We start from the raw sequence: 27,719 nt of genomic DNA on the forward strand, positions 1-27,719 counted from the left end.
AATAAAGAGGTCACATTGTCATCCACAGTCTGTTTCCTCAGGAGGCCTTGGCAGCTGGACTGAAGAGGTGAGATTTCTTGGATCCATCCTATATTTCGTTGATTCCACTCTGTTCTTTTTTTGTGGTGATGTCTGTTCGGGGTCCTACTGAATGTAGCATACAGACACAGTGCAGTGTGAAAGTGTGTGTGCTAAAGACAGAGTCAACTTAGACTGCGTTTTTTGTCAGCTTAACACACTTGTGTTACTCCTTTATGGACTCCATCATTCAAGACCGATTCAAGAGGTGATGGTCCCCTTAGAAGGAACACGTTTTGGTTTTTAAGATTCTTTGAAGAGTTTGAGAGAGTGTATTTGCTTAGTTTATTGAATATAAAATGCATTATCTTTATTAAAATACCATACCAACCATGTTTGATTCCGTTAAAACACTATAAAAGTTATTTTACCAGGTTGGCTTCTCAGAAAGAGACCGAAAAGTAAGAAATAACTAAACCATCAAACTTGTTTTGATTTGATTTGATTTATTGATTTATTTCAAGCATTGTAGTCAAAGCAATATAGAATTTACACATATTTATCAAACTCATTACAGATATGATGAAATGCTTCACTAAAGTTAAGTAGAGCTTAATTTAATGTTTGAAAAGGAGTGGGAAAACGCAAGCTTATATAATTCCACCCCTACTGAGTTCATTAATTTTATAGTTTTACAGTTTTTGAAATCCAGTTCTGATCAGATAAGATTCTCTTCAAGTAACACCATCCAGTGCCTTGTAATAATTGATTAACATCAGAAAACATTCATTCATAATTTCATAAACAGTAACAGTACTGATACGTAATAATTATTGATTATAATTAGAACACATTATCACATTATACCATTAATTATTGTTACACATTGCAAATCAAGTAAACAAAATCGATAGCTTATTTATTGTAATTAAAACCTTTCAGTAATCATTAATGCACACTACAATGTAATATTCATTGGTTGTAATTAAAAGAGCTTTGATTATTTCACCAGAATCAAGTTCACACATGTATTTGGAATTATTCAAACACCTGTTGATCCTTAACTCCTCGTGTCTTCAGATCCTGAAATCAGAGTTTCTTTATATCCTATTATTGAATATTTGGATATTTGAACATTGTTTGAGTTCATTACTTAACCCATTCCAAAGTTTAGTGCCACACACCGACACAAGGAAACTTTTCTTTGTGGTTCTTATGAATTTGATCTTGAAGTTCCTACATCCCCTCAGTTTGTAACCTCCTTCATTTTCTAAAAACTGTTTTTGGATGTTGAATGGTATTGATTTCCCACTGGCTCTGTATAAAAGTTGCACAGTGTAAAAACCCACAAGGTCATGCAGTTTTAAAAGTCTAGATTGATCAAATAAATTGTTTGTATGATCAAGATATCCGGCTTGATGTACAACTCTGACGGCTCGTTTTTGAAGTAAATAGAGAGGATGTAGTAAGCTCTTCTAATTATTCCCCCAAATTTCTATAGAGTAGGTGAAATATGGGAGTATGAAGGAACAGTACAATAAATATCTACTGTTGTATTTTAATATATATATTTAGATTTATTTATGATTGAAATACTTTTTGAGACTTTAGTTTGTATATGTTTGATGTGTGGCTTCCAACTTAGTTTGTCATCGAGAAAAACTCCTTAGAATTTTATTTTTTAATTTGATTTCTGTGATACTTTCAATTAAGACATTGTTTATTTCAATTGAGAGCTCTTTATTAGCGTTGTAGTTACCAAAAAACATCACTTTGGTTTTATCTAGGTTCAAAGATAATTTGTTGTAATCCATCCATAATTTTATTTATTTTAACTCTGTGTTTACCACATTGATACGTCCCCTGTGACTATTTGTACAATAGAATATGTTTGTGTCATCAGCAAATAATATGAGTTTCAAAAGCTTTGAAACATTAAATATATAATTTATGTAAATATTGCATGGCAGCAGGACCAGGATTGATCCTTGTGGGACACCACAACTTATCTCTTTGAGTTTGTTAATTGGACAGTTCTTATTGTAAAGTGAGCTAAATATTTCTAAAAACACTTATAAGCGATATCCACATCTTTCTGTGTGTACACAGATTTCAAGTTTTGTGTGGATAAGTCATTCTTTAGAGCATTCATGGTTTCTTCATTTCTTAACCTTGTGTAAACTGATTCTTTTAGCGTTTTCTTTGTGTTGACATTGATGGCAAATAGTGCAGAAACTGGTAAATTATCAGTTATGTCACATATCATTAGTCCACTCATATGAGTGTATTCTATATTATTTGTGAATATGTTATAAACAAGAGTAGCACTTTGAGTAGTGATTCTGCTGGGTCTTGTTATGGTTGGATATAAACTCATAGCATACATTCTGCTGATAAAGTCGTCGGTGGCATTATGTTTGCTGGCGTTTATCAGATCAATATTGAAGTCTCCACAGATGAATAATATTTTGTTATTTAGAGAGGTAAACATCTTTTCCATCCAGTCACTGAACACTTCTAGGCTTGACCCTGGAGACCTATAAACACAGCTTATAATGACATTTTTCCCTGAATCGTTTGTTACATATTTCAATTGTAAGACATTCCAGTACTCCATCCACTGCAACAGACAATTTATCAATTACTGTAAACTTCGTTTTTTTCACATATATTGCGACTCCTCCACCTTTCTTGTTTACTTCGTTCACATAGTTAAATTCATAGTTTTCCAATTCAAAGTCAGTGTCCTTGTCGCGGCTGAACCAAGTTTCAGGTATGGTTATGATATCAAAGCAATGCCCCATATTCTGTAGATAGTCCTTGATGTATTCAAAGGTTGGTATAGATGCTTCTGCTGTTAAAGTGAATAATTGACAGCTTTTCTTCTTGGTTAAAAGAGTTTTTGAACTCATCTATGCTGTGATATTTGCAGTCCATATTAACAGTGGAAAAGAATAAATCAGGGTCGATGTCTTGAAGGTTGTTGTCATTATCACTGAATATTTTAAGGTCAGTTTGCTCACCATTCAGATCTCTCTGAGAGTTGTGGTTGCAGGTGACTGTTGAAGAAAAAGTGTTGTCTTTTTAGAAGCCATGGAAAGTAGAGTTCATCTCCTCATTTCTCCTCCTTGGACTGCTCAGGGGAGTCACAGAGTTTGGCATAAATGTGACTGTCTTTTACCCAGGTTCCTTGAATTTTCCCCAGCTTTTTCAAGTAACTTGCTCTTCTGGCGATGTCTGCATTCCTTTTGTTTTGTTTATTAGAATTTTTTTTAATCCTTTTTTTAATCAACACAAATTTCAGCCATACTAAATGCTAGTTAATTATGGCAAAAAAAAATGTGTTTTTTGCAGTGAAGTATAAACCAGGAGGTGGTGACTCATCCAAGATGGAGGCTGCAGTTTTAGATAATCTCCAGTAGATGGCGACACTAACTGAAGCGTCTGTGCACTGTGTCTGTTAGAACAGACAGTTGAGCGAAGAAGGAAGTACTGACAGACAAAATGGCTTTAGGACGAAGCTAGCTGCCGTAGCTAATGTAAACAAAACCAACAAGTGACGGAGGAGGAAAGGAGGATAACATTACCTCATAGCTGATTGATCTAAATGTAAATACACGTTAAGTTATAACTATCAGTACCTTCATTCTACCAACATGAGTAATTTGAACGCCAATATGGCAAATTATTTAGCTTGAAGCTTGCTTTGCTAGATTTGCTCGAGACGAGTCGCAGTTGTTGATTAGCTTCGCTTGTTGATTAGAGTTATGATGGATGACAAGTACTTTACATCGCAAATTCTAAGTTATAACTTTATAAAAACCGATCGATGATAGTAGGATATGACCGTCTTTGTTTAGAAAACAACATATTTAAAGGTAACGTGAGAATTGGTACATGATCATGTTAGCATTCATCATGGTATGTTTGTTAAATGGAAAACTGGCGTCACATTTACTGTTGTTTAATTTAAGTATCATAATAATACTTTCGAGGTATAAGCTTGAAGCAAGCTAAGAAGTCGTGTGTTGTTATAGTGATAATTAGATTACGTTTGATTAGTGGTTTCAGTAAAGCAGATGTTTTTGAAGCCTTGTTGTTGCAGCAGATTCAAATATATATGTCCCTCGATCTTCCAGCATATGTGCTATAACTTGAAGGATGTCAATCCAGAGACGCGGGATCCACTTGGACCAATCGGAGCTGCTCTGCAAAAAAGGATGCGGGTTTTATGGCAACGCAGCCTGGCAAGGCTTTTGCTCCAAGTGCTGGCGAGAGGAGAAGCAGAGGCAGATTCAAGAGGACTGGGCTCTAGCAGAGAGGTGTGTTGGCCTCCTGTCACATTTGACAGTACTATTAAATTAGATTTTTGTTGACTTATGATTCCACTGAAATTCTAATAAATGTTTTACATTTTTATTCCAAGTTTTTTTAGGAGAAACAATCTATTTGCACAGAACATATGATTTAAAGTATAAATGTGTACAATGTAAAGCACAGACATGTAAACAGTGCTTTATAAATAAAGGTTATTTGATGTTTAAACAAAGATGCAAAGTTTGTAGTTTAAATGTTGAATTGCTACATTTAAAGCTGACGAAAAACATTTTTGTTACTAAAATATATTAAAATATCAGTGTCTACTTTTCTAAATAGCTCAAATTTTAAACTACAAACTACAACTTTGTGCTTGCTTTTTTTCTTTATGATGTTGGCTCAGATCTGTTTTTCAGCCTATTGATACAAAAGCTTGAATTCTTTTTCTTTTGTTTTTTACAGACTCCAAAGAGAAGAGGAAGAAGCATATGCAAATAGACAACAAAAGAGCCAGCCACAGGCTGCAGTCACTCCCTTTAACAAATTTGAAGAAAGAAAAAATAAGGAAAAGTCTAGCAAAGTCCACACAGTTACAAAGTTTTTTACTCCTTCCACAAAAACACCACCAAAAAAAGGTACATCTTGTGTAAAAAAAAAAAAGCTTGATGAGTTCATTTTAAAAGTGATTCTAGAAGGCAGCACAGATATGAAGGCAGCACATGTGTGGCTTAAAATTAATATGTAATGTTTCCACCAGACGCTGCTCCTTTTGATGCTCATTCAGGCCCAAGTCCCAGCTCCTCAACAAGGAGACACTCCTGCTTGGAAGATGAGCGCGCAACACAAGAGTTCATTGATTTTCTCAAGCCCCTAAAGTCCGGCCGAGAAATCTTCAAACAGTGTCGGGCCTTTACTGAGGGCATGGTGTATAAGCAGGTAAGCTGCTCACATCCAAGCTTTCAATCGTTTTAGCCTGAAAGGTTGATAGTGAAGTGAAATGAGCAACAGGGAGGACGTATTGACTGCTTTAAAACTATAACTGCTTCTGTTCACCTCATTTATTTAGTAACAATCTTGTATTTTCCAAATGCAGACATTGCTAATATTTTCTGTTAACTCACACATTTGCCTAATTTCTTTGGGGGGTTTTCTGCTCCTTCCTGTCTTCCTAAACTCTCAAGAGTCTTTCTCTTTGGTTTTGAAAGAGAAACATTAAGCTAGTGTGAGAAGTTCTACAAAGTTTATTTATTTATTTATTTTTAATCTGCTGTTTTCACCGTTAATCACAACTTTATTTCTCTTAATATTATTCACTTCTGGCCAAGTTTTCCTTATTTACCAACAACATTCTGGGGAATAATGTTAGGAATCCCAATTTAGGATGTAAGGGATATGTTCAGAATTTTTTAATTTAGATTTCATTTCCAAGTTGTGTTGCACAGAGGCTACGTTCACACTGCAGGCTGAAACGACCCAATTCCGAATTTTTTCCCCCTAAGCGGCCCAATTCCGACCTTTTCATGACAGTCTGAATGACACAGATCCGATCTTTTCAATTGGGACCCAGGCCCCGTGGGTTTGCCGTCCTGATTCCGAATTGTAGCCGTTCTTTTCAATTGCGACCGCCGTCTGACCGCAGGGGTTGACATAGCCCAGAAATTTGCACTGGCCCACAGGGCCAGTAGTTTCTGAAACTTACTGGCCCTGCCTGAAAGTTACTGGCCCGACACCGCGCATAGCGGGACCCGCCGCTCCTCAGGTGCTTGCAACTTTAGGGGGGTCCGGGGGCATGCCCCCCCGGAAACTTTTAATATGGTGCAATTTGGTGCATTCTGGTGACATCACTTATTTTTCTACACTTTTCAATGACTGAAAATAGACCATATCAAACTTAAATCTGCTCTAGTCTGTTTCAGATGTTTTGAAGAGAGCACTGCAGTGTAGTAGGTAACACTAGTTCAGAAGTTTTCATGGTGCTTCTAACGGCAAATATCGCAATAAATCATAAACCTTAAATCTGTTAAAACAATCTAATGGCAGCTTGAACCATTTAACGAATCAAATAAATCCCTCAATGCATTTGACCAATCGGATGGACGCCTTCACATTGTTGACCAATCAGATGGAGCCCTGTTATGTTAGATGTTTGTAACCTATGTCAACGAGGGTCATTTGGAGTATAATTTTTAAACTGGGAATGGTTATTTGGTTATTTTGCTGTTTGTTTATATACCGCAAATTATATCGTTATCGCAATTTTAATCTCTGATATTGCATATCGCGAGTTTTCCTCATATTGTGGAGGTCTAACTGAGATCATTCAGCTAACTAGAAATACTTACTGCTTACAGTGTTGTAAAGAAAAACTAAATTAAGTAGTTTAACATTCTACTGCATTTGAGTCTGAGATTCAGGTATTTGGAGTTGCCTTTGATTCTATGACATTCAGCTTAAAGCTTAGTGGATACAGTTTCATCTTCAATGCATTCATTAAATATCTTGCTGTCCATACTACTAATTATACCCACTACTCCATCCAACATATTCCTATCTATTCCTGCCATGTCTTCCACATCTCTGACATGCTTCAGTCTCTCTTCAGTGACGGTGTCGGATTTATAATCAAATGTAATAATAACCCACTGGCTTGTGCCTTCGTTGTTGCTGTTTAACATTGTTTTGTATTGAATTGTTACATTCAATAAAGTTTGAAAAAAAAAAAGTAGTGAGCGCGTGCCGCGTGGTGCTCGGCAGTGAAAGCTGCGCGCGCGCAGGCGGGAGAGAAGGAGAAGTGATCAAAGGTTTCCCATAGAAACCCTTAAAGTCTGAACACAGGACTAGCAGAAAAACTAAATTATGAAGACGAGGTAAATCTACACGTTTTCGCAAAATTTACTTTATTGAAAAAGGTGAGGAATATATAAACCGTTAGATATTTTAGTGGCCCGAGCGGGCAAGTGAAAAGTAAAGTCTTGTGGTCCGCACTGCTCGAAAAACAGGACCGGGCCAGCGGACAAATGGCTATGTCGAGCCCTGGACCGGCCTGTACGTCATCGACACGCAACAAACGTCATCATTTTGCGTTAAAGTAGGCGGGAACGAGAACGTAAACATCAACCATGGTGGACGATGCTGCTGAGATCAGTCAGTGGAAGGGAAGCGAGATCCCCGATTGGATAAATATTTGGGCTGATCGCTCTTTTCAGGCCAAACTCCAGGGCTCTTATTGCAACTGGGCGGTTTTTGAAAAAATTTCCAGATAAAATGGCAGAGCGTGGTGTTGAACCTTTACCGCGATAACTTTTTTTTCTTTCTCCCCTTTGACCGTGCTCAAGCGCGGGGGACCCGAGGCGATCCTCCTCCCTGTTCTGATCCTTATATTCTCCAGAACGGGTTAATAAAGAGTCCATAGCATTTATTTTGGGGGAAACCTTCTTTTATTACCGTCCTCCGTAACACACAACATGAATGCGCGCACACACTGCCCCCCCCCCCCTATTCTCTATCGCGGCACGCGCTTGCACACACGCGGGCGAGCGGCTCCAACACATACACATTTCCATTCCACAACAGTGGGTACAGACGATCCAGACTCCATTGCCTTCTTAAAATGAGAAGATTGTAATTGTGCTGCTCCTTCGTGAAAATAAATTTAATATTACAAAAAGAGCTCCGCTTTTGACAACACTGTTGACATCTGCTCCGCAAACAAGTGACGTCGTTCACCGTTGAGTATTCTTCTGGCTTCTGCGCATGCGGGTCTCGTTTGGGTCGTGTCACGGTCACACTGGAGATCACAAAAGTTCGGATTTACTTGGAAATGTGAACGGTCTAGCAAACAATTCGGATTTTTTCAAAAAATCCAAATTGAGCATTAAGCCCTGCAGTGTGAACGTAGCCAGAGTGACCACAATTTATTCGGGAAGGCCTCAGATCCTTAAAAAGTCTTAAAAGATCTTAAATTCAATTCATATGAATAAAATGACGCCTTAAAATATTACATAAATTAAAGATTGGGTATTAAATAATTTCTCCTCAACGTGATGTGACTTCCTGTTACTAAAAAAAAAAACATTTCCAGCATGCATGAGAATCTTAATAAAGCATGAAAATCTTAATAAAGCAAACTACAGTTTGCCAAAACACATTGAAACTTCAATGGTGCTCATTGTGATTGAATCACATGTGTAGAGCCAGAAACTGCAGACTCTAGCTGTGTGTTCTATTTTATTTGTATATATGGTCTAAAGTGAGACTTTAAGTGTTTTTAAAAAGGTCTTAAAATCCTTAGATATAACTTCTAAAACTAAAAAGACACCTTACTATTGCCACATGAATAGTTTTTTTCACCCAGATTACTTTAAAACATCAATACTGAGAAACAATATGTCGATTATTTTGGCTAATTCAAATAATACGATGATTGTTATTATTGCCTGAATTCGAATGTTCTTTTTTTGTTTTAGGATATGGGAGCTGATGAGCTATCAGAATGTGTTCAGGATTTCTACCAGAACCTCTCGGATCGCCTTCAGGCCCAGTTCAAAGGCACTACCTCCTGTTTGGCCTCAGAAAGAATCACACCCAAATAGACGCTGCGTCCCAGTTTAACCGCCTCCTTTCTCTGCCAGGTTCCTCGGATCACGTAGAGAGTGTTATGGACGAAGTGGAGAAGTACATGATGACTCGTCTTTACAAAGCAGTCTTCTGTCCTGAAAGCACAGACGATGAGAAGAAAGACCTGGCCATTCAGAAGAGAATCAGGTTTGACAACAATTTCCTATCTTGTAGATAAAAATAGGAAGCTCAGATTAGTCTGACTGAACTGGTTGAGTGCTGTTACAGATCATTGCACTGGGTCACCATCGAGATGCTCTGTGTTCCTGTGGATGAGGACATCCCTGAAGTATCTGACCGTGTAGTAAAAGCCATCACTGGTGAGTTTGTGGTAGAAATACCACAGAAAAAAACATTCTCACCTCATCAACAATGAGCTGCACTAATTATTGCACTCATTCCAGATGTGATTGAAATGGATTCCAAGTGGGTGCCCAAAGAAAAGCTGGCCTGCATTACGCGCTGCAGTAAGCACATCTTTAATGCCATCAAAGTGAGCAAGAAAGAGGCGGCGTCTGCAGACGACTTCCTGCCCACGCTCATTTACATTGTCCTGAAAGCAAACCCCCCACGGCTGCAGTCCAACATCCAGTACATCACCCGTTTCTGCAACCCCAGCAGACTCATGAGCGGAGAGGACGGGTATTACTTCACTAACCTAGTGAGTAAAGCAACAGTTTTTAAGTTAGATGTGAATTTCACTTGCTTGTAAGGCATGGCCTGAAAGAATACATGGGATATAGCTACATACAGCTAAAACATGTTTATATTAATGAGAGTCTAGATTTTTTGATTTACTTCATTATAGTTGATTGGCATTTTTACTTAAAGAGAACAAAAAGCAGTTTGAGCTAAGACAAACAAAAGTAAAATGAAAAAAACAAATGGATAGACAGTTTGCACAGCAATTCAAACTTTTACATATTCACAATCTCATATTTTTTTAAATATTTATTTTATTTTATAAGGTGAGACTTTTAGCACACTAAAATGTGAGCTTATAACATGCAAAACATTTTGTAGCTTTGTTTCTCACTTCTGTGCCACAGCAAAATGGGATTAGTGACCACAGAAAATCAAAAGTTCTCACAGGAGGTTTGAAAAAAGGGAAGTAGATGAATGGGAAGTGGCGAATCCAACGCGTGAGATGTGAAAAAACAAGTTTTCAGTTCTTCACAACAGACTGGAACATTGACCCAAAGGCCACCGTGGTTACATTTCAACTGCTTATTATTAAAAATTATTTAAATATATCTTAAATATAAGAGAAATCCTCACAAAAGTAGAAGCAGCTTAGAAATTAAAGGACATTTGTCAAACCTGAGTTTGGTTTTTTTTCGCAATTCCGGTTAAAAGATCACCACAGTGTGTGGTAAAATGTTCCAATAAAAACACATTTCCAAAGATATAGGTGAAAATATTTACTGTTTTTAATAGAAGCACAAATGCAACAGTTTTAAGAAAAGAAGAAGTAGCTGCTTCTGCTGAAGGGGATTTCAGCCCAGGATCTTTATTTTTAGAAATAAAAGTTTTTGATTTCTAATTTTTAATTATTATTCTTTTATAATATTTTTAGAATGTTCCCATCAGTGACTCTCCTAATGACTCTCCCCAGTGCTGTGCTGTAGCATTTATCGAGAAGCTGGATGCCCAGTCTCTGAATCTGAGCTCTGAGGAGTTCGAACTCTACATGTCGGGCCAGGCATCCCCCAACTGGCTGCAGACCCGTGGCGCCTCCTCCTCCTCCTCGGGGAGCACCGCTCTCACTCAGGTCCACAACCAGGCCGACCTCTCTGTGCTGGACAAACGGGAGGAGCACGTCAGAAAGGGGGCTCGGCAGCTGGAAAATGACCTGATCGACTGGACTAATGAAGTGGAGCAGAAGGTGCAGAGCGCTTTGGAGAGCTTTCCAGCGGGCACGCCAGCCCCCGCTGGAACCGCGGCAAGTGAGCCAGCGCCCGCAGCGCCTTCAGCCATTGACTCTGAGAACGTTGAGAATGAGCTGTTGCCCCCGCCGCTGCAACCTCAAGTGTTTGCTGGTTAAGATGACCACTTCCAAACCCACTCCTGTGGAAGCTTTACTCCCCTGTTCTTTAACCCCCCCCCCCCTTGGAGGCATTCAGTCATGGCTGATCATCCAACGTCTTCTTTTAGTCTGTTGCTTTTAATGCCTTGAAGGCAGCTTTCTTTTAGAGCACTGACTTGCTTCCTTAGGGTTAAAAGAGGACGATGAACTTAACTGACCATCTCTATTCTGCTGTTTCACATCTAAAATGTGTGCTAGAAATCGAATATGTTTTGTTTTCTTATGAATGGCTTCATGAGCTGGAGTTCATTAGACTCGGTAAAGATTTTTTTTTTTTAAAGAAAAGTCAATATGTCATCCAGAAAAGAAAAAAAAGCATCCCCTTCACATCCTCTTTTAACTCTAAGCTCCTCCAGAACAGATCTGTTTTGGAAGTTCATCTTCAGAACCTCACAGACTGCGTTGTTGTTACATTTTTCTTTTTTTTTTAATGGTTTATAGCAATCCTCCAACATTCGGAACCAGATCTTTAATTGAACTGCCTCCCAAATATTCAGTAAAGTAGAAGGCAATAATTCTTCAGGATGATTGAAAAATCTAAATTATGGTGAAGCAAATTTCCTCTTAAAAAAATAAAATACTCTTGGGTGGAAGGAGTGTATGGATGTGAAGTGTTAGTGCATGAGGGAGGGCATGTGTGCTTCGTTCCAAATAATAAATCTATTTAGACAAATCCTGTGACGGAGCTGCTGTCACGCCTGACCTCTCCACCAGTCACAAGTTAGATGTACAGAAGTCATTTTATTTTTCTATTCGGTGACAGTAAACATGTCATTAACCCTGTAATATTTACAGTAGAACGTTCTTTGAAGTGGACACTGATGAAGCAGTTTCTTGCATCTTTGCTTTCCAAGAACAATTCAACAATGTAGGAAAATATAAGTGCTGATGTTTTTCTGCTGACATAAGCTGACCACTCCTCTCATGAAGATGAGATTTCCGTTTGATGCACTTTTCTTTTTCGCAGCATTTTAAAGCTCCTTTGACACCCTAGTAGTGTACGAGATACTTTAAAAAAAGTTTTGAAAAACACAAAGGCACCCTTTTTTTGCCTTTTGTCACAAGCTAAATTTTATTATTGTTTTCAGATTTAAAGTGTTTTCTTCATATTTCCAGTCTGTGACCGCTGTTTATTTTCTGTGTAAGGAGAGTGTTTATGCAAACGTAATCTAGCTTGAAAGATGTCTGTTGCACTGACTACAGAAGGTGTTTATCAGGAAATTCTTTGTTACATGATTTCTTTGAGAGGTTAACTCCATGCTTTTTATTTAATTGTAACTTATTGGGGCAGTATTGGTATGTCTGCATCTCTGGGTGTGCACTGATTAATAAAATTAAATTAAAAAAGAAACTCCACACTTCGTTTTACTTCCTGTTTTTTTAATTACTTCCATCTGGAATATGAAGTTTTCTTGTGTTTAAAAAAATCTTTCTGTTTTATTTGATGAACAATTTTTAACCTTTTTCTTATAAAGAAAATAAAGTCATTGTAAGCAAAACAAAATGAAATACATGTTTTAGTTTTGATCTTTCAAGGTTTAAGAATACTTAACCCTTGTGCTATCCTAGGCACTTTGATGTTGGGAGTTGGGTCATCTAGACCCACCAGACAGTGCTCTGAACCTTTTTTCTTCAATGATTTGTGATCTAAAACTGGTGTCCATGGATTACATGAAATCTTTCCACCTTTATCCACCTTTGTCATGGTATGGAGAACACGTCAATCTAAGGCTACGTTCACACTGCAGGCTGAAACGACCCAATTCCGAATTTTTTCCCCCTAAGCGGCCCAATTCCGACCTTTTCATGACAGTCTGAATGACACAGATCCGATCTTTTCAATTGGGACCCAGGCCCCGTGGGTTTGCCGTCCTGATTCCGAATTGTAGCCGTTCTTTTGAATTGCGACCGCCGTCTGACCGGCCAGGCGACTTGATTCCGAACTGTACGTCATCGACACGCAACAAACGTCATCATTTTGCGTTAAAGTAGGCGGGAACGAGAACGTAAACATCAACCATGGTGGACGATGCTGCTGAGATCAGTCAGTGGAAGGGAAGCGAGATCCCCGATTGGATAAATATTTGGGCTGATCGCTCTTTTCAGGCCAAACTCCAGGGCTCTTATTGCAACTGGGCGGTTTTTGAAAAAATTTCCAGATAAAATGGCAGAGCGTGGTGTTGAACCTTTACCGCGATAACTTTTTTTTCTTTCTCCCCTTTGACCGTGCTCAAGGGGGACCCGAGGCGATCCTCCTCCCTGTTCTGATCCTTAGATTCTCCAGAACGGGTTAATAAAGAGTCCATAGCATTTATTTTGGGGGAAACCTTCTTTTATTACCGTCCTCCGTAACACACAACATGAATGCGCGCACACACTCCCCCCCCCCCCCCCTATTCTCTATCGCGGCACGCGCTTGCACACACGCGGGCGAGCGGCTCCAACACATACACATTTCCATTCCACAACAGTGGGTACAGACGATCCAGACTCCATTGCCTTCTTAAAATGAGAAGATTGTAATTGTGCTGCTCCTTCGTGAAAATAAATTTAATATTGCAAAAAGAGCTCCGCTTTGACAACACTGTTGTTGACATCCGCTCCGCAAACAAGTGACGTCGTTCACCGTTGAGTATTCTTCTGGCTTCTGCGCATGCGGGTCTCGTTTGGGTCGTGTCACGGTCACACTGGAGATCACAAAAGTTCGGATTTACTTGGAAATGTGAACGGTCTAGCAAACAATTCAGATTTTTTCAAAAAATCCGAATTGAGCATTAAGCCCTGCAGTGTGAACGTAGCCTATGATGGCAGAAGGGTTAAATGTGTTTTGTATTGTTTTTCAATCATGCAGGTATTATTCTGAGGTGTACATGGTGTAAATGCTGGACCTACAAGAAAAGATGTAAAAGCTGAACTGGGGACCTCTTGATTTGATATTTAAAATGTATAGATTAAACACAGAATAATTTTGTGTGATTTGTCTGAATGTTCAGAGGCTTTCTTAGATAGCACATAGCTGTGCCAAAAAAGGGACCTCACCCCCTATCTCAGAGTTCTACACATTAGGGGCATGCTATGTCACTTCGAGTTTGTAGATTCAAAAAGAATTCTGGTCTTTGGTTGAGCTGAATTATTATGCAAATCTTTGAATATAAGTTGTCAGTGGAAAGCGGGTACACCTGATTTTGTCTTATTCATGTAACTGGTCAGAGGCTTTCTTTCAAAAAACTCCTTGAAGTATGTAGTGCATTGGTTCAGTGGTCTGAAAATACGTCAACTGTGATTTGATACTGGAAATGCTCACGTTTCACAATGAGGGGGCATCCAGTGTTGAACTGGGGACCGCTTGACCTGCAGTCAAATGCTCTTTCACTGAGATTGAACCCAACATAGAAGATGCTCATGAAAATGGGTCCTCCCTGCCTATTGCAGCATTTCTGCAAAGACTGAAACAACCTATCACACTTCAAATTGGGGGATTCAAAAAGACATTTAGTCTTTGTTTTCTTTAAATTTTATTTGAAATTGCAAATGTATAGATTGAATGGCTAACATGTACACATGTGTTTGATTTATTTGTCTGAATGTGGAGTGGCTTCTTCTAATTATAGGTCTTTGAAGTGGTGTATTCATTGAGGGAAATTTTACAATTTTAATGGAGATGTTAGCATTTTAATCCTGAGTTTTAAAGTGAGCAGGGGGCACCCAGAGTTGAACTGGGGACCTCTTGATCTGCAGTCAAATGCTCTACCACTGAGCTATACCCCCACAACAAAAGCTGTGCCTAAGAAGGGACCTCACCCCCCTATCTTGGAGTACTACACATTAGGGGCATGCTATGTCACTTCGAGTTAGTAGATTTAAAAGGAATTCTGGTCTTTGGTTGAACTGAATTATTATGCGAATCTTTGAATATAAGTTGTCAGTGGAAAGCGGGTACACCTGATTTTGTCTTATTCATGTAACTGGTCAGATGCTTTCTTTCAAAAAACTCCTTGAAGTATGTAGTGCATTGGTTCAGTGGTCTGAAAATACGTCAACTGTGATTTGATACTGGAAATGCTCACGTTTCACAATGAGGGGGCATCCAGTGTTGAACTGGGGACTGCTTGACCTGCAGTCAAATGCTCTTTTACTGAGATTGAACCCAACATAGAAGAAACTCATGAAAATGGGTCCTCCCTGCCTATTGCAGCATTTCTGCAAAGGCTGAGACAACCTACCACACTTCAAATTGGGGGATTCAAAAAGACATCTAGTCTTTGTTTTCTTTAAATTTTATTTGAAATTGCGAATGTATAGATTGAATGTCAAACATGTACACATGAATTTGTCTGAATGTGGAGTGGCTTGCTCTAATAATAAGTCTTTGAAGTGGTGTATTGATTGAGGGAAATTTTACAATTTTAATGGAGATGTTAGCATTTTAATCCTAAGGTTTAAAGTGAGCAGGGGGCACCCAGAGTTGAACTGGAGACCTCTTGATCTGCAGTCAAATGCTCTACCGCTGAGCTATACCCCCACAACAAAATCTGTGCCAAAAAAGGGACCTCACCCCCCTAACTTGGAGTACTACACATTAGGGGCATGCTATGTCACTTCGAGTTAGTAGATTTAAAAGGAATTGTGGTCTTTGGTTGAACTGAATTATTATGCGAATCTTTGAAAAGAAGTTGTCAGTGGAAAGCGGGTACACCTGATTTTGTCTTATTCATGTAACTGGTCAGAGGCTTTCTTTCAAAAAACTCCTTGAAGTATGTAGTGCATTGGTTCAGTGGTCTGAAAATATGTCAACTGTGATTTGATACTGGAAATGCTCATGTATCACAATGAGGGAGCACCCAGTGTTGAACTAGGGACCTCTTGATCTGCAGTCAAATGCTCTACCACTGAGCTATACCCCCACAACAAAAGCTGTGCCAAAAAAGGAACCTCATCCCCCTATCTTCGAGTACTATACATTAGGGCAGGGGTGGGCAATTCCAGGCCTCGAGGGCCGGTGTGTCTGCATGATTTCCAGATAGTCTTGCCCTACTCATGGCTGATTACCTGGTTCAGGTGTGTCCAGCCAATAATCTTGCCCTACTCATGGCTGATTACCTGCTTCCGGTGTGTCCAGCCAATTAGAACATGCCAGAGCAGGGTATGCTGGAAAACATGCAGGAATGCGGCCCTCAGTGCCCACCTCTGCATTAGGGGCATGCTATGTCACTTCGAGTTAGTATATTTAAAAATAATACTGATCTTTGGTTGAACTGAATTATTATGCGAATCTTTGAATATAAGTTGTCAGTGGAAAGCGGGTACACCTGATTTTGTCTTATTCATGTAACTGGTCAGAGGCTTTCTTTCAAAAAACTCCTTGAAGTATGTAGTGCATTGGTTCAGTGGTCTGAAAATAAGTAAACTGATTTGATACTGGAAGTGCTCAAGTATCACAATGAGGAAGCACCCAGAGTTGAACTAGGGACCTCTTGATCTGCAGTCAAATGCTCTACCACTGAGCTATACCCCCACAACAAAAGCTGTGCCAAAAAAGGGACCTCACCCCCCTATCTTCGAGTACTATACATTAGGGGCATGCTATGTCACTTCGAGTTAGTAGATTTAAAAGGAATTGTGGTCTTTGGTTGAACTGAATTATTATGCGAATCTTTGAAAAGAAGTTGTCAGTGGAAAGCGGGTACACCTGATTTTGTCTTATTCATGTAACTGGTCAGAGGCTTTCTTTCAAAAAACTCCTTGAAGTATGTAGTGCATTGGTTCAGTGGTCTGAAAATACGTCAACTGTGATTTGATACTGGAAATGCTCACGTTTCACAATGAGGGAGCACCCAGAGTTGAACTAGGGACCTCTTGATCTGCAGTCAAATGCTCTACCACTGAGCTATACCCCCACAACAAAAGCTGTGCCAAAAAAGGGACCTCACCCCCCTATCTTCGAGTACTATACATTAGGGCAGGGGTGGGCAATTCCAGGCCTCGAGGGCCGGTGTGTCTGCAAGATTTCCAGATAGTCTTGCCCTACTCATGGCTGATTACCTGGTTCAGGTGTGTCCAGCCAATAATCTTGCCCTACTCATGGCTGATTACCTGCTTCCGGTGTGTCCAGCCAATTAGAACATGCCAGAGCAGGGTATGCTGGAAAACATGCAGGAATGCGGCCCTCAGTGCCCACCTCTGCATTAGGGGCATGCTATGTCACTTCGAGTTAGTAGATTTAAAAATAATACTGGTCTTTGGTTGAACTGAATTATTATGCGAATCTTTGAATATAAGTTGTCAGTGGAAAGCGGGTACACCTGATTTTGTCTTATTCATGTAACTGGTCAGAGGCTTTCTTTCAAAAAACTCCTTGAAGTATGTAGTGCATTGGTTCAGTGGTCTGAAAATACGTCAACTGTGATTTGATACTGGAAATGCTCACGTTTCACAATGAGGGTGCATCCAGTGTTGAACTGGGGACTGCTTGACCTGCAGTCAAATGCCCTTTCACTGAGATTGAACCCAACATAGAAGATGTTCATGAAAATGGGTCCTCCCTGCCTATTGCAGCATTTCTGCAAAGCCTGACAAAACCTACCACACTTCAAATTGGTGGATTCAAAAATACATCTAGTCTTTGTTTTCTTTAAATTTCATTTGAAATTGCGACTTCATAGATTGAATAGCAAACATGTACAACATGAATTTGTTTTATTTGTCTGAATGTTGAGTGGCAAGTTCTAATAATTGGTCTTTGAAGTGGTGTATTGTTTGAGGGAAATTTTACAATATTAATGGAGGTGTTAGCATTTTAATCCTGAGGTTTAAAGTGAGCAGGGGGCACCCAGAGTTGAACTGGGGACCTCTTGATCTGCAGTCAAATGCTCTACCACTGAGCTATACCCCCACAAGAAAAGCTGTGCCTAAGAAGGGACCTCACCCCCTATCTTGGAGTACTACACATTAGGGGCATGCTATGTCACTTCGAGTTAGTAGATTTAAAAAGAATTCTGGTCTTTGGTTGAGCTGAATTACTATGCGAATCTTTGAATATAAGTTGTTGGTGGAAAGCGGGTACACCTGATTTTGTCTTATTCATGTAACTGGTCAGAGGCTTTCTTTCAAAAAACTCCTTGAAGTATGTAGTGCATTGGTTCAGTGGTCTGAAAATACATCAACTGTGATTCGATACTGGAAATGCTCACGTTTCACAATGAGGGGGCATCCAGTGTTGACCTGGGCACTGCTTGACCTGCAGTCAAATGCTCTTTCACTGAGATTGAACCCAAAATAGAAGATGCTCATGAAAATGGGTCCTCCCTGCCTATTGAAGCATTTCTGCAAAGGCTGAGACAACCTACCACACTTCAAATTGGGGGATTCAAAGAGACATGTAGTCTTTGTTTTCTTTAAATTTTATTTGAAATTGCGAATGTATAGATTGAATGTCAAACATGTACACATGAATTTGTCTGAATGTGGAGTGGCTTGCTCTAATATAAAGTCTTTGAAGTGGTGTATTGATTGAGGGAAATTTTACAATTTTAATGGAGATGTTAGTATTTTAATCCTGAGGTTTAAAATGAGCAGGGGGCACCCAGAGTTGAGCTGGGGACCTCTTGATCTGCAGTCAAATGCTCTACCGCTGAGCTATACCCCCACAACAAAATCTGTGCCAAAAAAGGGACCTCACCCCCCTAACTTGGAGTACTACACATTAGGGGCATGCTATGTCACTTCGAGTTAGTAGATTTAAAAGGAATTGTGGTCTTTGGTTGAACTGAATTATTATGCGAATCTTTGAATATAAGTTGTCAGTGGAAAGCGGGTACACCTGATTTTGTCTTATTCATGTAACTGGTCAGAGGCTTTCTTTCAAAAAACTCCTTGAAGTATGTAGTGCATTGGTTCAGTGGTCTGAAAGTCCGTCAACTGTGATTTGATACTGGAAATGCTCACGTTTCACAATGAGGGGGCATCCAGTGTTGAACTGGGGACTGCTTGACCTGCAGTCAAATGCTCTTTCACTGAGATTGAACTCAACATAGAAGATGCTCATGAAAATGGGTCCTCCCTGCCTATTGCAGCATTTCTGCAAAGGCTGAGACAACCTACCACACTTCAAATTGGGGGATTCAAAGAGACATGTAGTCTTTGTTTTCTTTAAATTTTATTTGAAATTGCGAATGTATACATTGAATGGCAAACATGTACACATGAATTTGTCTGAATGTGGAGTGGCTTGTTCCAATAATAAGTCTTTGAAGTGGTGTATTGATTGAGGGAAATTTTACAATTTTAATGGACATGTTAGCATTTTAATCCTGAGGTTTAAAGTGAGCAGGGGGCACCCAGAGTTGAACTGGGGACCTCTTGATCTGCAGTTAAATGCTCTACCACTGAGCTATACCCCCACAACAAAAACTTTGCCTAAAAAGGGACCTCACCCCCTATCTCGGTGTACTACACATTAGGGGCATGCTATGTCACTTCGAGTTAGTAGATTTAAAAAGAATTCTGGTCTTTGGTTGAGCTGAATTATTATGCGAATCTTTGAAAAGAAGTTGTCAGTGGAAAGCGGGTACACCTGATTTTGTCTTATTCATGTAACTGGTCAGAGGCTTTCTTTCAAAAAACTCCTTGAAGTATGTAGTGCATTGGTTCAGTGGTCTGAAAATCCGTCAACTGTGATTTGATACTGGAAATGCTCATGTTTCACAATGAGGGGGCATCCAGTGTTGAACTGGGGACTGCTTGACCTGCAGTCAAATGCTCTTTCACTGAGATTGAACCCAACATAGAAGATGCTCATGAAAATGGGTCCTCCCTGCCTATTGCAGCATTTCTGCAAAGGCTGAGACAACCTACCACACTTCAAATTGGGGGATTCAAAAAGACATGTAGTCTTTGTTTTCTTTAAATTTTATTTGAAATTGCGAATGTATAGATTGAATGTCAAACATGTACACATGAATTTTTCTGAATGTGGAGTGGCTTGCTCTAATATTAAGTCTTTGAAGTGGTGTATTGATTGAGGGAAATTTTACAATTTTAATGGAGATGTTAGCATTTTAATCCTGAGGTTTAAAATGAGCAGGGGGCACCCAGAGTTGAGCTGGGGACCTCTTGATCTGCAGTCAAATGCTCTACCGCTGAGCTATACCCCCACAACAAAATCTGTGCAAAAAAAGGGACCTCACCCCCCTAACTTGGAGTACTACACATTAGGGGCATGCTATGTCACTTCGAGTTAGTAGATTTAAAAGGAATTCTGGTCTTTGGTTGAACTGAATTATTATGCGAATCTTTGAATATAAGTTGTCAGTGGAAAGCGGGTACACCTGATTTTGTCTTATTCATGTGACTGGTCAGAGGCTTTCTTTCAAAAAACTCCTTGAAGTATGTAGTGCATTGGTTCAGTGGTCTGAAAATACGTCAACTGTGATTTGATACTGGAAATGCTCACGTTTCACAATGAGGGGGCATCCAGTGTTGACCTGGGCACTGCTTGACCTGCAGTCAAATGCTCTTTCACTGAGATTGAACCCAACATAGAAGATGCTCATGAAAATGGGTCCTCCCTGCCTATTGAAGCATTTCTGCAAAGGCTGAGACAACCTACCACACTTCAAATTGGGGGATTCAAAGAGACATGTAGTCTTTGTTTTCTTTAAATTTTATTTGAAATTGCGAATGTATAGATTGAATGTCAAACATGTACACATGAATTTTTCTGAATGTGGAGTGGCTTGCTCTAATATTAAGTCTTTGAAGTGGTGTATTGATTGAGGGAAATTTTACAATTTTAATGGAGATGTTAGCATTTTAATCCTGAGGTTTAAAATGAGCAGGGGGCACCCAGAGTTGAGCTGGGGACCTCTTGATCTGCAGTCAAATGCTCTACCGCTGAGCTATACCCCCACAACAAAATCTGTGCCAAAAAAGGGACCTCACCCCCCTAACTTGGAGTACTACACATTAGGGGCATGCTACGTCACTTCGAGTTAGTAGATTTAAAAGGAATTGTGGTCTTTGGTTGAACTGAATTATTATGCGAATCTTTGAATATAAGTTGTCAGTGGAAAGCGGGTACACCTGATTTTGTCTTATTCATGTAACTGGTCAGAGGCTTTCTTTCAAAAAACTCCTTGAAGTATGTAGTGCATTGGTTCAGTGGTCTGAAAATACGTCAACTGTGATTTGATACTGGAAATGCTCACGTTTCACAATGAGGGGGCATCCAGTGTTGAACTGGGGACCGCTTGACCTGCAGTCAAATGCTCTTTCACTGAGATTGAACCCAACATAGAAGATGCTCATGAAAATGGGTCCTCCCTGCCTATTGCAGCATTTCTGCAAAGACTGAAACAACCTATCACACTTCAAATTGGGGGATTCAAAAAGACATTTAGTCTTTGTTTTCTTTAAATTTTATTTGAAATTGCAAATGTATAGATTGAATGGCTAACATGTACACATGTGTTTGATTTATTTGTCTGAATGTGGAGTGGCTTCTTCTAATTATAGGTCTTTGAAGTGGTGTATTCATTGAGGGAAATTTTACAATTTTAATGGAGATGTTAGCATTTTAATCCTGAGTTTTAAAGTGAGCAGGGGGCACCCAGAGTTGAACTGGGGACCTCTTGATCTGCAGTCAAATGCTCTACCACTGAGCTATACCCCCACAACAAAAGCTGTGCCTAAGAAGGGACCTCACCCCCCTATCTTGGAGTACTACACATTAGGGGCATGCTATGTCACTTCGAGTTAGTAGATTTAAAAGGAATTCTGGTCTTTGGTTGAACTGAATTATTATGCGAATCTTTGAATATAAGTTGTCAGTGGAAAGCGGGTACACCTGATTTTGTCTTATTCATGTAACTGGTCAGATGCTTTCTTTCAAAAAACTCCTTGAAGTATGTAGTGCATTGGTTCAGTGGTCTGAAAATACGTCAACTGTGATTTGATACTGGAAATGCTCACGTTTCACAATGAGGGGGCATCCAGTGTTGAACTGGGGACTGCTTGACCTGCAGTCAAATGCTCTTTTACTGAGATTGAACCCAACATAGAAGAAACTCATGAAAATGGGTCCTCCCTGCCTATTGCAGCATTTCTGCAAAGGCTGAGACAACCTACCACACTTCAAATTGGGGGATTCAAAAAGACATCTAGTCTTTGTTTTCTTTAAATTTTATTTGAAATTGCGAATGTATAGATTGAATGTCAAACATGTACACATGAATTTGTCTGAATGTGGAGTGGCTTGCTCTAATAATAAGTCTTTGAAGTGGTGTATTGATTGAGGGAAATTTTACAATTTTAAAGGAGATGTTAGCATTTTAATCCTAAGGTTTAAAGTGAGCAGGGGGCACCCAGAGTTGAACTGGAGACCTCTTGATCTGCAGTCAAATGCTCTACCGCTGAGCTATACCCCCACAACAAAATCTGTGCCAAAAAAGGGACCTCACCCCCCTAACTTGGAGTACTACACATTAGGGGCATGCTATGTCACTTCGAGTTAGTAGATTTAAAAGGAATTGTGGTCTTTGGTTGAACTGAATTATTATGCGAATCTTTGAAAAGAAGTTGTCAGTGGAAAGCGGGTACACCTGATTTTGTCTTATTCATGTAACTGGTCAGAGGCTTTCTTTCAAAAAACTCCTTGAAGTATGTAGTGCATTGGTTCAGTGGTCTGAAAATATGTCAACTGTGATTTGATACTGGAAATGCTCATGTATCACAATGAGGGAGCACCCAGTGTTGAACTAGGGACCTCTTGATCTGCAGTCAAATGCTCTACCACTGAGCTATACCCCCACAACAAAAGCTGTGCCAAAAAAGGAACCTCATCCCCCTATCTTCGAGTACTATACATTAGGGCAGGGGTGGGCAATTCCAGGCCTCGAGGGCCGGTGTGTCTGCATGATTTCCAGATAGTCTTGCCCTACTCATGGCTGATTACCTGGTTCAGGTGTGTCCAGCCAATAATCTTGCCCTACTCATGGCTGATTACCTGCTTCCGGTGTGTCCAGCCAATTAGAACATGCCAGAGCAGGGTATGCTGGAAAACATGCAGGAATGCGGCCCTCAGTGCCCACCTCTGCATTAGGGGCATGCTATGTCACTTCGAGTTAGTATATTTAAAAATAATACTGATCTTTGGTTGAACTGAATTATTATGCGAATCTTTGAATATAAGTTGTCAGTGGAAAGCGGGTACACCTGATTTTGTCTTATTCATGTAACTGGTCAGAGGCTTTCTTTCAAAAAACTCCTTGAAGTATGTAGTGCATTGGTTCAGTGGTCTGAAAATAAGTAAACTGATTTGATACTGGAAGTGCTCAAGTATCACAATGAGGAAGCACCCAGAGTTGAACCAGGGACCTCTTGATCTGCAGTCAAATGCTCTACCACTGAGCTATACCCCCACAACAAAAGCTGTGCCAAAAAAGGGACCTCACCCCCCTATCTTCGAGTACTATACATTAGGGGCATGCTATGTCACTTCGAGTTAGTAGATTTAAAAGGAATTGTGGTCTTTGGTTGAACTGAATTATTATGCGAATCTTTGAAAAGAAGTTGTCAGTGGAAAGCGGGTACACCTGATTTTGTCTTATTCATGTAACTGGTCAGAGGCTTTCTTTCAAAAAACTCCTTGAAGTATGTAGTGCATTGGTTCAGTGGTCTGAAAATACGTCAACTGTGATTTGATACTGGAAATGCTCATGTATCACAATGAGGGAGCACCCAGAGTTGAACTAGGGACCTCTTGATCTGCAGTCAAATGCTCTACCACTGAGCTATACCCCCACAACAAAAGCTGTGCCAAAAAAGGGACCTCACCCCCCTATCTTCGAGTACTATACATTAGGGCAGGGGTGGGCAATTCCAGGCCTCGAGGGCCGGTGTGTCTGCAAGATTTCCAGATAGTCTTGCCCTACTCATGGCTGATTACCTGGTTCAGGTGTGTCCAGCCAATAATCTTGCCCTACTCATGGCTGATTACCTGCTTCCGGTGTGTCCAGCCAATTAGAACATGCCAGAGCAGGGTATGCTGGAAAACATGCAGGAATGCGGCCCTCAGTGCCCACCTCTGCATTAGGGGCATGCTATGTCACTTCGAGTTAGTAGATTTAAAAATAATACTGGTCTTTGGTTGAACTGAATTATTATGCGAATCTTTGAATATAAGTTGTCAGTGGAAAGCGGGTACACCTGATTTTGTCTTATTCATGTAACTGGTCAGAGGCTTTCTTTCAAAAAACTCCTTGAAGTATGTAGTGCATTGGTTCAGTGGTCTGAAAATACGTCAACTGTGATTTGATACTGGAAATGCTCACGTTTCACAATGAGGGTGCATCCAGTGTTGAACTGGGGACTGCTTGACCTGCAGTCAAATGCCCTTTCACTGAGATTGAACCCAACATAGAAGATGTTCATGAAAATGGGTCCTCCCTGCCTATTGCAGCATTTCTGCAAAGCCTGACAAAACCTACCACACTTCAAATTGGTGGATTCAAAAATACATCTAGTCTTTGTTTTCTTTAAATTTCATTTGAAATTGCGACTTCATAGATTGAATAGCAAACATGTACAACATGAATTTGTTTTATTTGTCTGAATGTTGAGTGGCAAGTTCTAATAATTGGTCTTTGAAGTGGTGTATTGTTTGAGGGAAATTTTACAATATTAATGGAGGTGTTAGCATTTTAATCCTGAGGTTTAAAGTGAGCAGGGGGCACCCAGAGTTGAACTGGGGACCTCTTGATCTGCAGTCAAATGCTCTACCACTGAGCTATACCCCCACAAGAAAAGCTGTGCCTAAGAAGGGACCTCACCCCCTATCTTGGAGTACTACACATTAGGGGCATGCTATGTCACTTCGAGTTAGTAGATTTAAAAAGAATTCTGGTCTTTGGTTGAGCTGAATTACTATGCGAATCTTTGAATATAAGTTGTTGGTGGAAAGCGGGTACACCTGATTTTGTCTTATTCATGTAACTGGTCAGAGGCTTTCTTTCAAAAAACTCCTTGAAGTATGTAGTGCATTGGTTCAGTGGTCTGAAAATACATCAACTGTGATTCGATACTGGAAATGCTCACGTTTCACAATGAGGGGGCATCCAGTGTTGACCTGGGCACTGCTTGACCTGCAGTCAAATGCTCTTTCACTGAGATTGAACCCAAAATAGAAGATGCTCATGAAAATGGGTCCTCCCTGCCTATTGAAGCATTTCTGCAAAGGCTGAGACAACCTACCACACTTCAAATTGGGGGATTCAAAGAGACATGTAGTCTTTGTTTTCTTTAAATTTTATTTGAAATTGCGAATGTATAGATTGAATGTCAAACATGTACACATGAATTTGTCTGAATGTGGAGTGGCTTGCTCTAATATAAAGTCTTTGAAGTGGTGTATTGATTGAGGGAAATTTTACAATTTTAATGGAGATGTTAGTATTTTAATCCTGAGGTTTAAAATGAGCAGGGGGCACCGAGAGTTGAGCTGGGGACCTCTTGATCTGCAGTCAAATGCTCTACCGCTGAGCTATACCCCCACAACAAAATCTGTGCCAAAAAAGGGACCTCACCCCCCTAACTTGGAGTACTACACATTAGGGGCATGCTATGTCACTTCGAGTTAGTAGATTTAAAAGGAATTGTGGTCTTTGGTTGAACTGAATTATTATGCGAATCTTTGAATATAAGTTGTCAGTGGAAAGCGGGTACACCTGATTTTGTCTTATTCATGTAACTGGTCAGAGGCTTTCTTTCAAAAAACTCCTTGAAGTATGTAGTGCATTGGTTCAGTGGTCTGAAAATACATCAACTGTGATTCGATACTGGAAATGCTCACGTTTCACAATGAGGGGGCATCCAGTGTTGACCTGGGCACTGCTTGACCTGCAGTCAAATGCTCTTTCACTGAGATTGAACCCAACATAGAAGATGCTCATGAAAATGGGTCCTCCCTGCCTATTGAAGCATTTCTGCAAAGGCTGAGACAACCTACCACACTTCAAATTGGGGGATTCAAAGAGACATGTAGTCTTTGTTTTCTTTAGATTTTATTTGAAATTGCGAATGTATAGATTGAATGTCAAACATGTACACATGAATTTGTCTGAATGTGGAGTGGCTTGCTCGAATATTAAGTCTTTGAAGTGGTTTTTTCTTTCAGGGAAATTTTACAATTTTAATGGAGATGTTAGCATTTCAATCCTGAGGTTTAAAGTGAGCAGGGGGCACCCAGAGTTGAACTGGGGACCTCTTGATCTGCAGTCAAATGCTCTACCACTGAGCTATACCCCCACAACAAAAGCTATGCCTAAAAAGGGACCTCACCCCCTATCTCGGAGTACTACACATTAGGGGCATGCTATGTCACTTCGAGTTAGTAGATTTAAAAAGAATTCTGGTCTTTGGTTGAGCTGAATTATTATGCGAATCTTTGAATATAAGTTGTCAGTGGAAAGCGGGTACACCTGATTTTGTCTTATTCATATAACTGGTCAGAGGCTTTCTTTCAAAAAACTCCTTGAAGTATGTAGTGCATTGGTTCAGTGGTCTGAAAGTCCGTCAACTGTGATTTGATACTGGAAATGCTCACGTTTCACAATGAGGGGGCATCCAGTGTTGAACTGGGGACTGCTTGACCTGCAGTCAAATGCTCTTTCACTGAGATTGAACCCAACATAGAAGATGCTCATGAATATGGGTCCTCCCTGCCTATTGCAGCATTTCTGCAAAGGCTGAGACAACCTACCACACTTCAAATTGGGGGATTCAAAAAGACATGTAGTCTATGTTTTCTTTAAATTTTAATTGAAATTGCAAATGTATAGATTGAATGGCAAACATGTACACATGTGTTTGATTTATTTGTCTGAATGTGGAGTGGCTTGTTCTAATAATTGGTCTTTGAAGTGGTTTTTTCTTTCAGGGAAATTTTACAATTTTAATGGAGATGTTAGCATTTTAATCCTGAGGTTTAAAGTAAGCAGGGGGCACCCAGAGTTGAACTGGGGACCTCTTGATCTGCAGTCAAATGCTCTACCACTGAGCTATACCCCCACAACAAAACCTATGCCAAAAAAGGGACCTCACCCCCTATCTCGGAGTACTACACATTAGGGGCATGCTATGTCACTTCGAGTTAGTAGATTTAAAAAGAATTCTGGTCTTTGGTTGAGCTGAATTATTATGCGAATCTTTGAATATAAGTTGTCAGTGGAAAGCGGGTACACCTGATTTTGTCTTATTCATATAACTGGTCAGAGGCTTTCTTTCAAAAAACTCCTTGAAGTATGTAGTGCATTGGTTCAGTGGTCTGAAAGTCCGTCAACTGTGATTTGATACTGGAAATGCTTACGTTTCACAATGAGGGGGCATCCAGTGTTGAACTGGGGACTGCTTGACCTGCAGTCAAATGCTCTTTCACTGAGATTGAACCCAACATAGAAGATGCTCATGAAAATGGGTCCTCCCTGCCTATTGCAGCATTTCTGCAAAGGCTGAGACAAGCTACCACACTTCAAATTGGGGGATTCAAAAAGACATGTAGTCTTTGTTTTCTTTAAATTTTATTTGAAATTGCGAATGTATAGATTGAGTGGCAAACATGTACACATGAATTTGTCTGAATGTGGAGTGGCTTGTTCTAATAATAAGTCTTTGAAGTGGTATATTGATT

The 27,719-nt window shown here is 39.9% G+C and overlaps 1 protein-coding gene and 19 non-coding genes across 21 annotated transcripts; 1 reads left to right on the forward strand and 19 right to left on the reverse strand.

The window, feature by feature from the left end:
- Positions 1-3,479: 3,479 nt before the first annotated feature.
- On the forward strand, positions 3,480-12,389 carry LOC101174364 (rab5 GDP/GTP exchange factor). Of its 2 annotated transcripts, none has more exons than XM_004075371.5 (9): positions 3,480-3,627; positions 4,158-4,340; positions 4,798-4,970; positions 5,093-5,271; positions 8,802-8,883; positions 8,967-9,099; positions 9,181-9,272; positions 9,357-9,613; positions 10,568-12,389. In XM_004075371.5, the coding sequence occupies exons 2-9, from the start codon at positions 4,180-4,182 to the stop codon at positions 10,994-10,996; spliced, it is 1,506 nt and encodes a 501-aa protein (XP_004075419.1). In that variant the 5' UTR covers positions 3,480-3,627; positions 4,158-4,179; the 3' UTR covers positions 10,997-12,389. The 2 variants fall into 2 exon arrangements, with proteins under 2 accessions (XP_004075419.1, XP_078785754.1); XM_078929628.1 differs by having other exon boundaries at positions 3,510-3,896.
- A 2,345-nt stretch (positions 12,390-14,734) lies between these two features.
- trnac-gca (transfer RNA cysteine (anticodon GCA)) lies at positions 14,735-14,806 on the reverse strand. The gene has a single exon. It is a non-coding gene; the product is annotated as a tRNA-Cys (tRNA).
- A 682-nt stretch (positions 14,807-15,488) lies between these two features.
- On the reverse strand, positions 15,489-15,560 carry trnac-gca (transfer RNA cysteine (anticodon GCA)). The gene has a single exon. It is a non-coding gene; the product is annotated as a tRNA-Cys (tRNA).
- A 310-nt stretch (positions 15,561-15,870) lies between these two features.
- Positions 15,871-15,942, reverse strand: trnac-gca (transfer RNA cysteine (anticodon GCA)). The gene has a single exon. It is a non-coding gene; the product is annotated as a tRNA-Cys (tRNA).
- A 539-nt stretch (positions 15,943-16,481) lies between these two features.
- On the reverse strand, positions 16,482-16,553 carry trnac-gca (transfer RNA cysteine (anticodon GCA)). Its single transcript has one exon. It is a non-coding gene; the product is annotated as a tRNA-Cys (tRNA).
- A 310-nt stretch (positions 16,554-16,863) lies between these two features.
- trnac-gca (transfer RNA cysteine (anticodon GCA)) lies at positions 16,864-16,935 on the reverse strand. Its single transcript has one exon. It is a non-coding gene; the product is annotated as a tRNA-Cys (tRNA).
- A 923-nt stretch (positions 16,936-17,858) lies between these two features.
- trnac-gca (transfer RNA cysteine (anticodon GCA)) lies at positions 17,859-17,930 on the reverse strand. The gene has a single exon. It is a non-coding gene; the product is annotated as a tRNA-Cys (tRNA).
- Positions 17,931-18,611: 681 nt separating this feature from the next.
- Positions 18,612-18,683, reverse strand: trnac-gca (transfer RNA cysteine (anticodon GCA)). Its single transcript has one exon. It is a non-coding gene; the product is annotated as a tRNA-Cys (tRNA).
- Positions 18,684-19,365: 682 nt separating this feature from the next.
- On the reverse strand, positions 19,366-19,437 carry trnac-gca (transfer RNA cysteine (anticodon GCA)). The gene has a single exon. It is a non-coding gene; the product is annotated as a tRNA-Cys (tRNA).
- A 681-nt stretch (positions 19,438-20,118) lies between these two features.
- trnac-gca (transfer RNA cysteine (anticodon GCA)) lies at positions 20,119-20,190 on the reverse strand. Its single transcript has one exon. It is a non-coding gene; the product is annotated as a tRNA-Cys (tRNA).
- A 682-nt stretch (positions 20,191-20,872) lies between these two features.
- trnac-gca (transfer RNA cysteine (anticodon GCA)) lies at positions 20,873-20,944 on the reverse strand. Its single transcript has one exon. It is a non-coding gene; the product is annotated as a tRNA-Cys (tRNA).
- A 691-nt stretch (positions 20,945-21,635) lies between these two features.
- On the reverse strand, positions 21,636-21,707 carry trnac-gca (transfer RNA cysteine (anticodon GCA)). Its single transcript has one exon. It is a non-coding gene; the product is annotated as a tRNA-Cys (tRNA).
- Positions 21,708-22,389: 682 nt separating this feature from the next.
- trnac-gca (transfer RNA cysteine (anticodon GCA)) lies at positions 22,390-22,461 on the reverse strand. Its single transcript has one exon. It is a non-coding gene; the product is annotated as a tRNA-Cys (tRNA).
- Positions 22,462-22,771: 310 nt separating this feature from the next.
- On the reverse strand, positions 22,772-22,843 carry trnac-gca (transfer RNA cysteine (anticodon GCA)). The gene has a single exon. It is a non-coding gene; the product is annotated as a tRNA-Cys (tRNA).
- A 539-nt stretch (positions 22,844-23,382) lies between these two features.
- On the reverse strand, positions 23,383-23,454 carry trnac-gca (transfer RNA cysteine (anticodon GCA)). The gene has a single exon. It is a non-coding gene; the product is annotated as a tRNA-Cys (tRNA).
- Positions 23,455-23,764: 310 nt separating this feature from the next.
- Positions 23,765-23,836, reverse strand: trnac-gca (transfer RNA cysteine (anticodon GCA)). The gene has a single exon. It is a non-coding gene; the product is annotated as a tRNA-Cys (tRNA).
- A 923-nt stretch (positions 23,837-24,759) lies between these two features.
- On the reverse strand, positions 24,760-24,831 carry trnac-gca (transfer RNA cysteine (anticodon GCA)). The gene has a single exon. It is a non-coding gene; the product is annotated as a tRNA-Cys (tRNA).
- Positions 24,832-25,512: 681 nt separating this feature from the next.
- On the reverse strand, positions 25,513-25,584 carry trnac-gca (transfer RNA cysteine (anticodon GCA)). The gene has a single exon. It is a non-coding gene; the product is annotated as a tRNA-Cys (tRNA).
- Positions 25,585-26,266: 682 nt separating this feature from the next.
- On the reverse strand, positions 26,267-26,338 carry trnac-gca (transfer RNA cysteine (anticodon GCA)). Its single transcript has one exon. It is a non-coding gene; the product is annotated as a tRNA-Cys (tRNA).
- Positions 26,339-27,028: 690 nt separating this feature from the next.
- On the reverse strand, positions 27,029-27,100 carry trnac-gca (transfer RNA cysteine (anticodon GCA)). Its single transcript has one exon. It is a non-coding gene; the product is annotated as a tRNA-Cys (tRNA).
- Between the last annotated feature and the right edge of the window lie 619 nt (positions 27,101-27,719).

Source organism: Oryzias latipes, chromosome 13 (assembly GCF_053564925.1).
Source record: "Oryzias latipes strain Hd-rR chromosome 13, Olatipes_Hd-rR_3.1".
In the NCBI taxonomy this organism is placed as follows: Eukaryota; Metazoa; Chordata; class Actinopteri; order Beloniformes; family Adrianichthyidae; genus Oryzias; species Oryzias latipes.

Excerpts from the sequence above, each read along its gene's own strand:
- LOC101174364 (XM_004075371.5), top strand. The coding sequence starts at position 4,180 with ATGTCAATCCAGAGACGCGGGATCCACTTGGACCAATCGGAGCTGCTC. Across the intron at positions 4,341-4,797 it reads GACTGGGCTCTAGCAGAGAG|ACTCCAAAGAGAAGAGGAAG; the intron begins GTGTGTTGGCCT and ends TGTTTTTTACAG. Across the intron at positions 5,272-8,801 it reads AGGGCATGGTGTATAAGCAG|GATATGGGAGCTGATGAGCT; the intron begins GTAAGCTGCTCA and ends TTTTTGTTTTAG.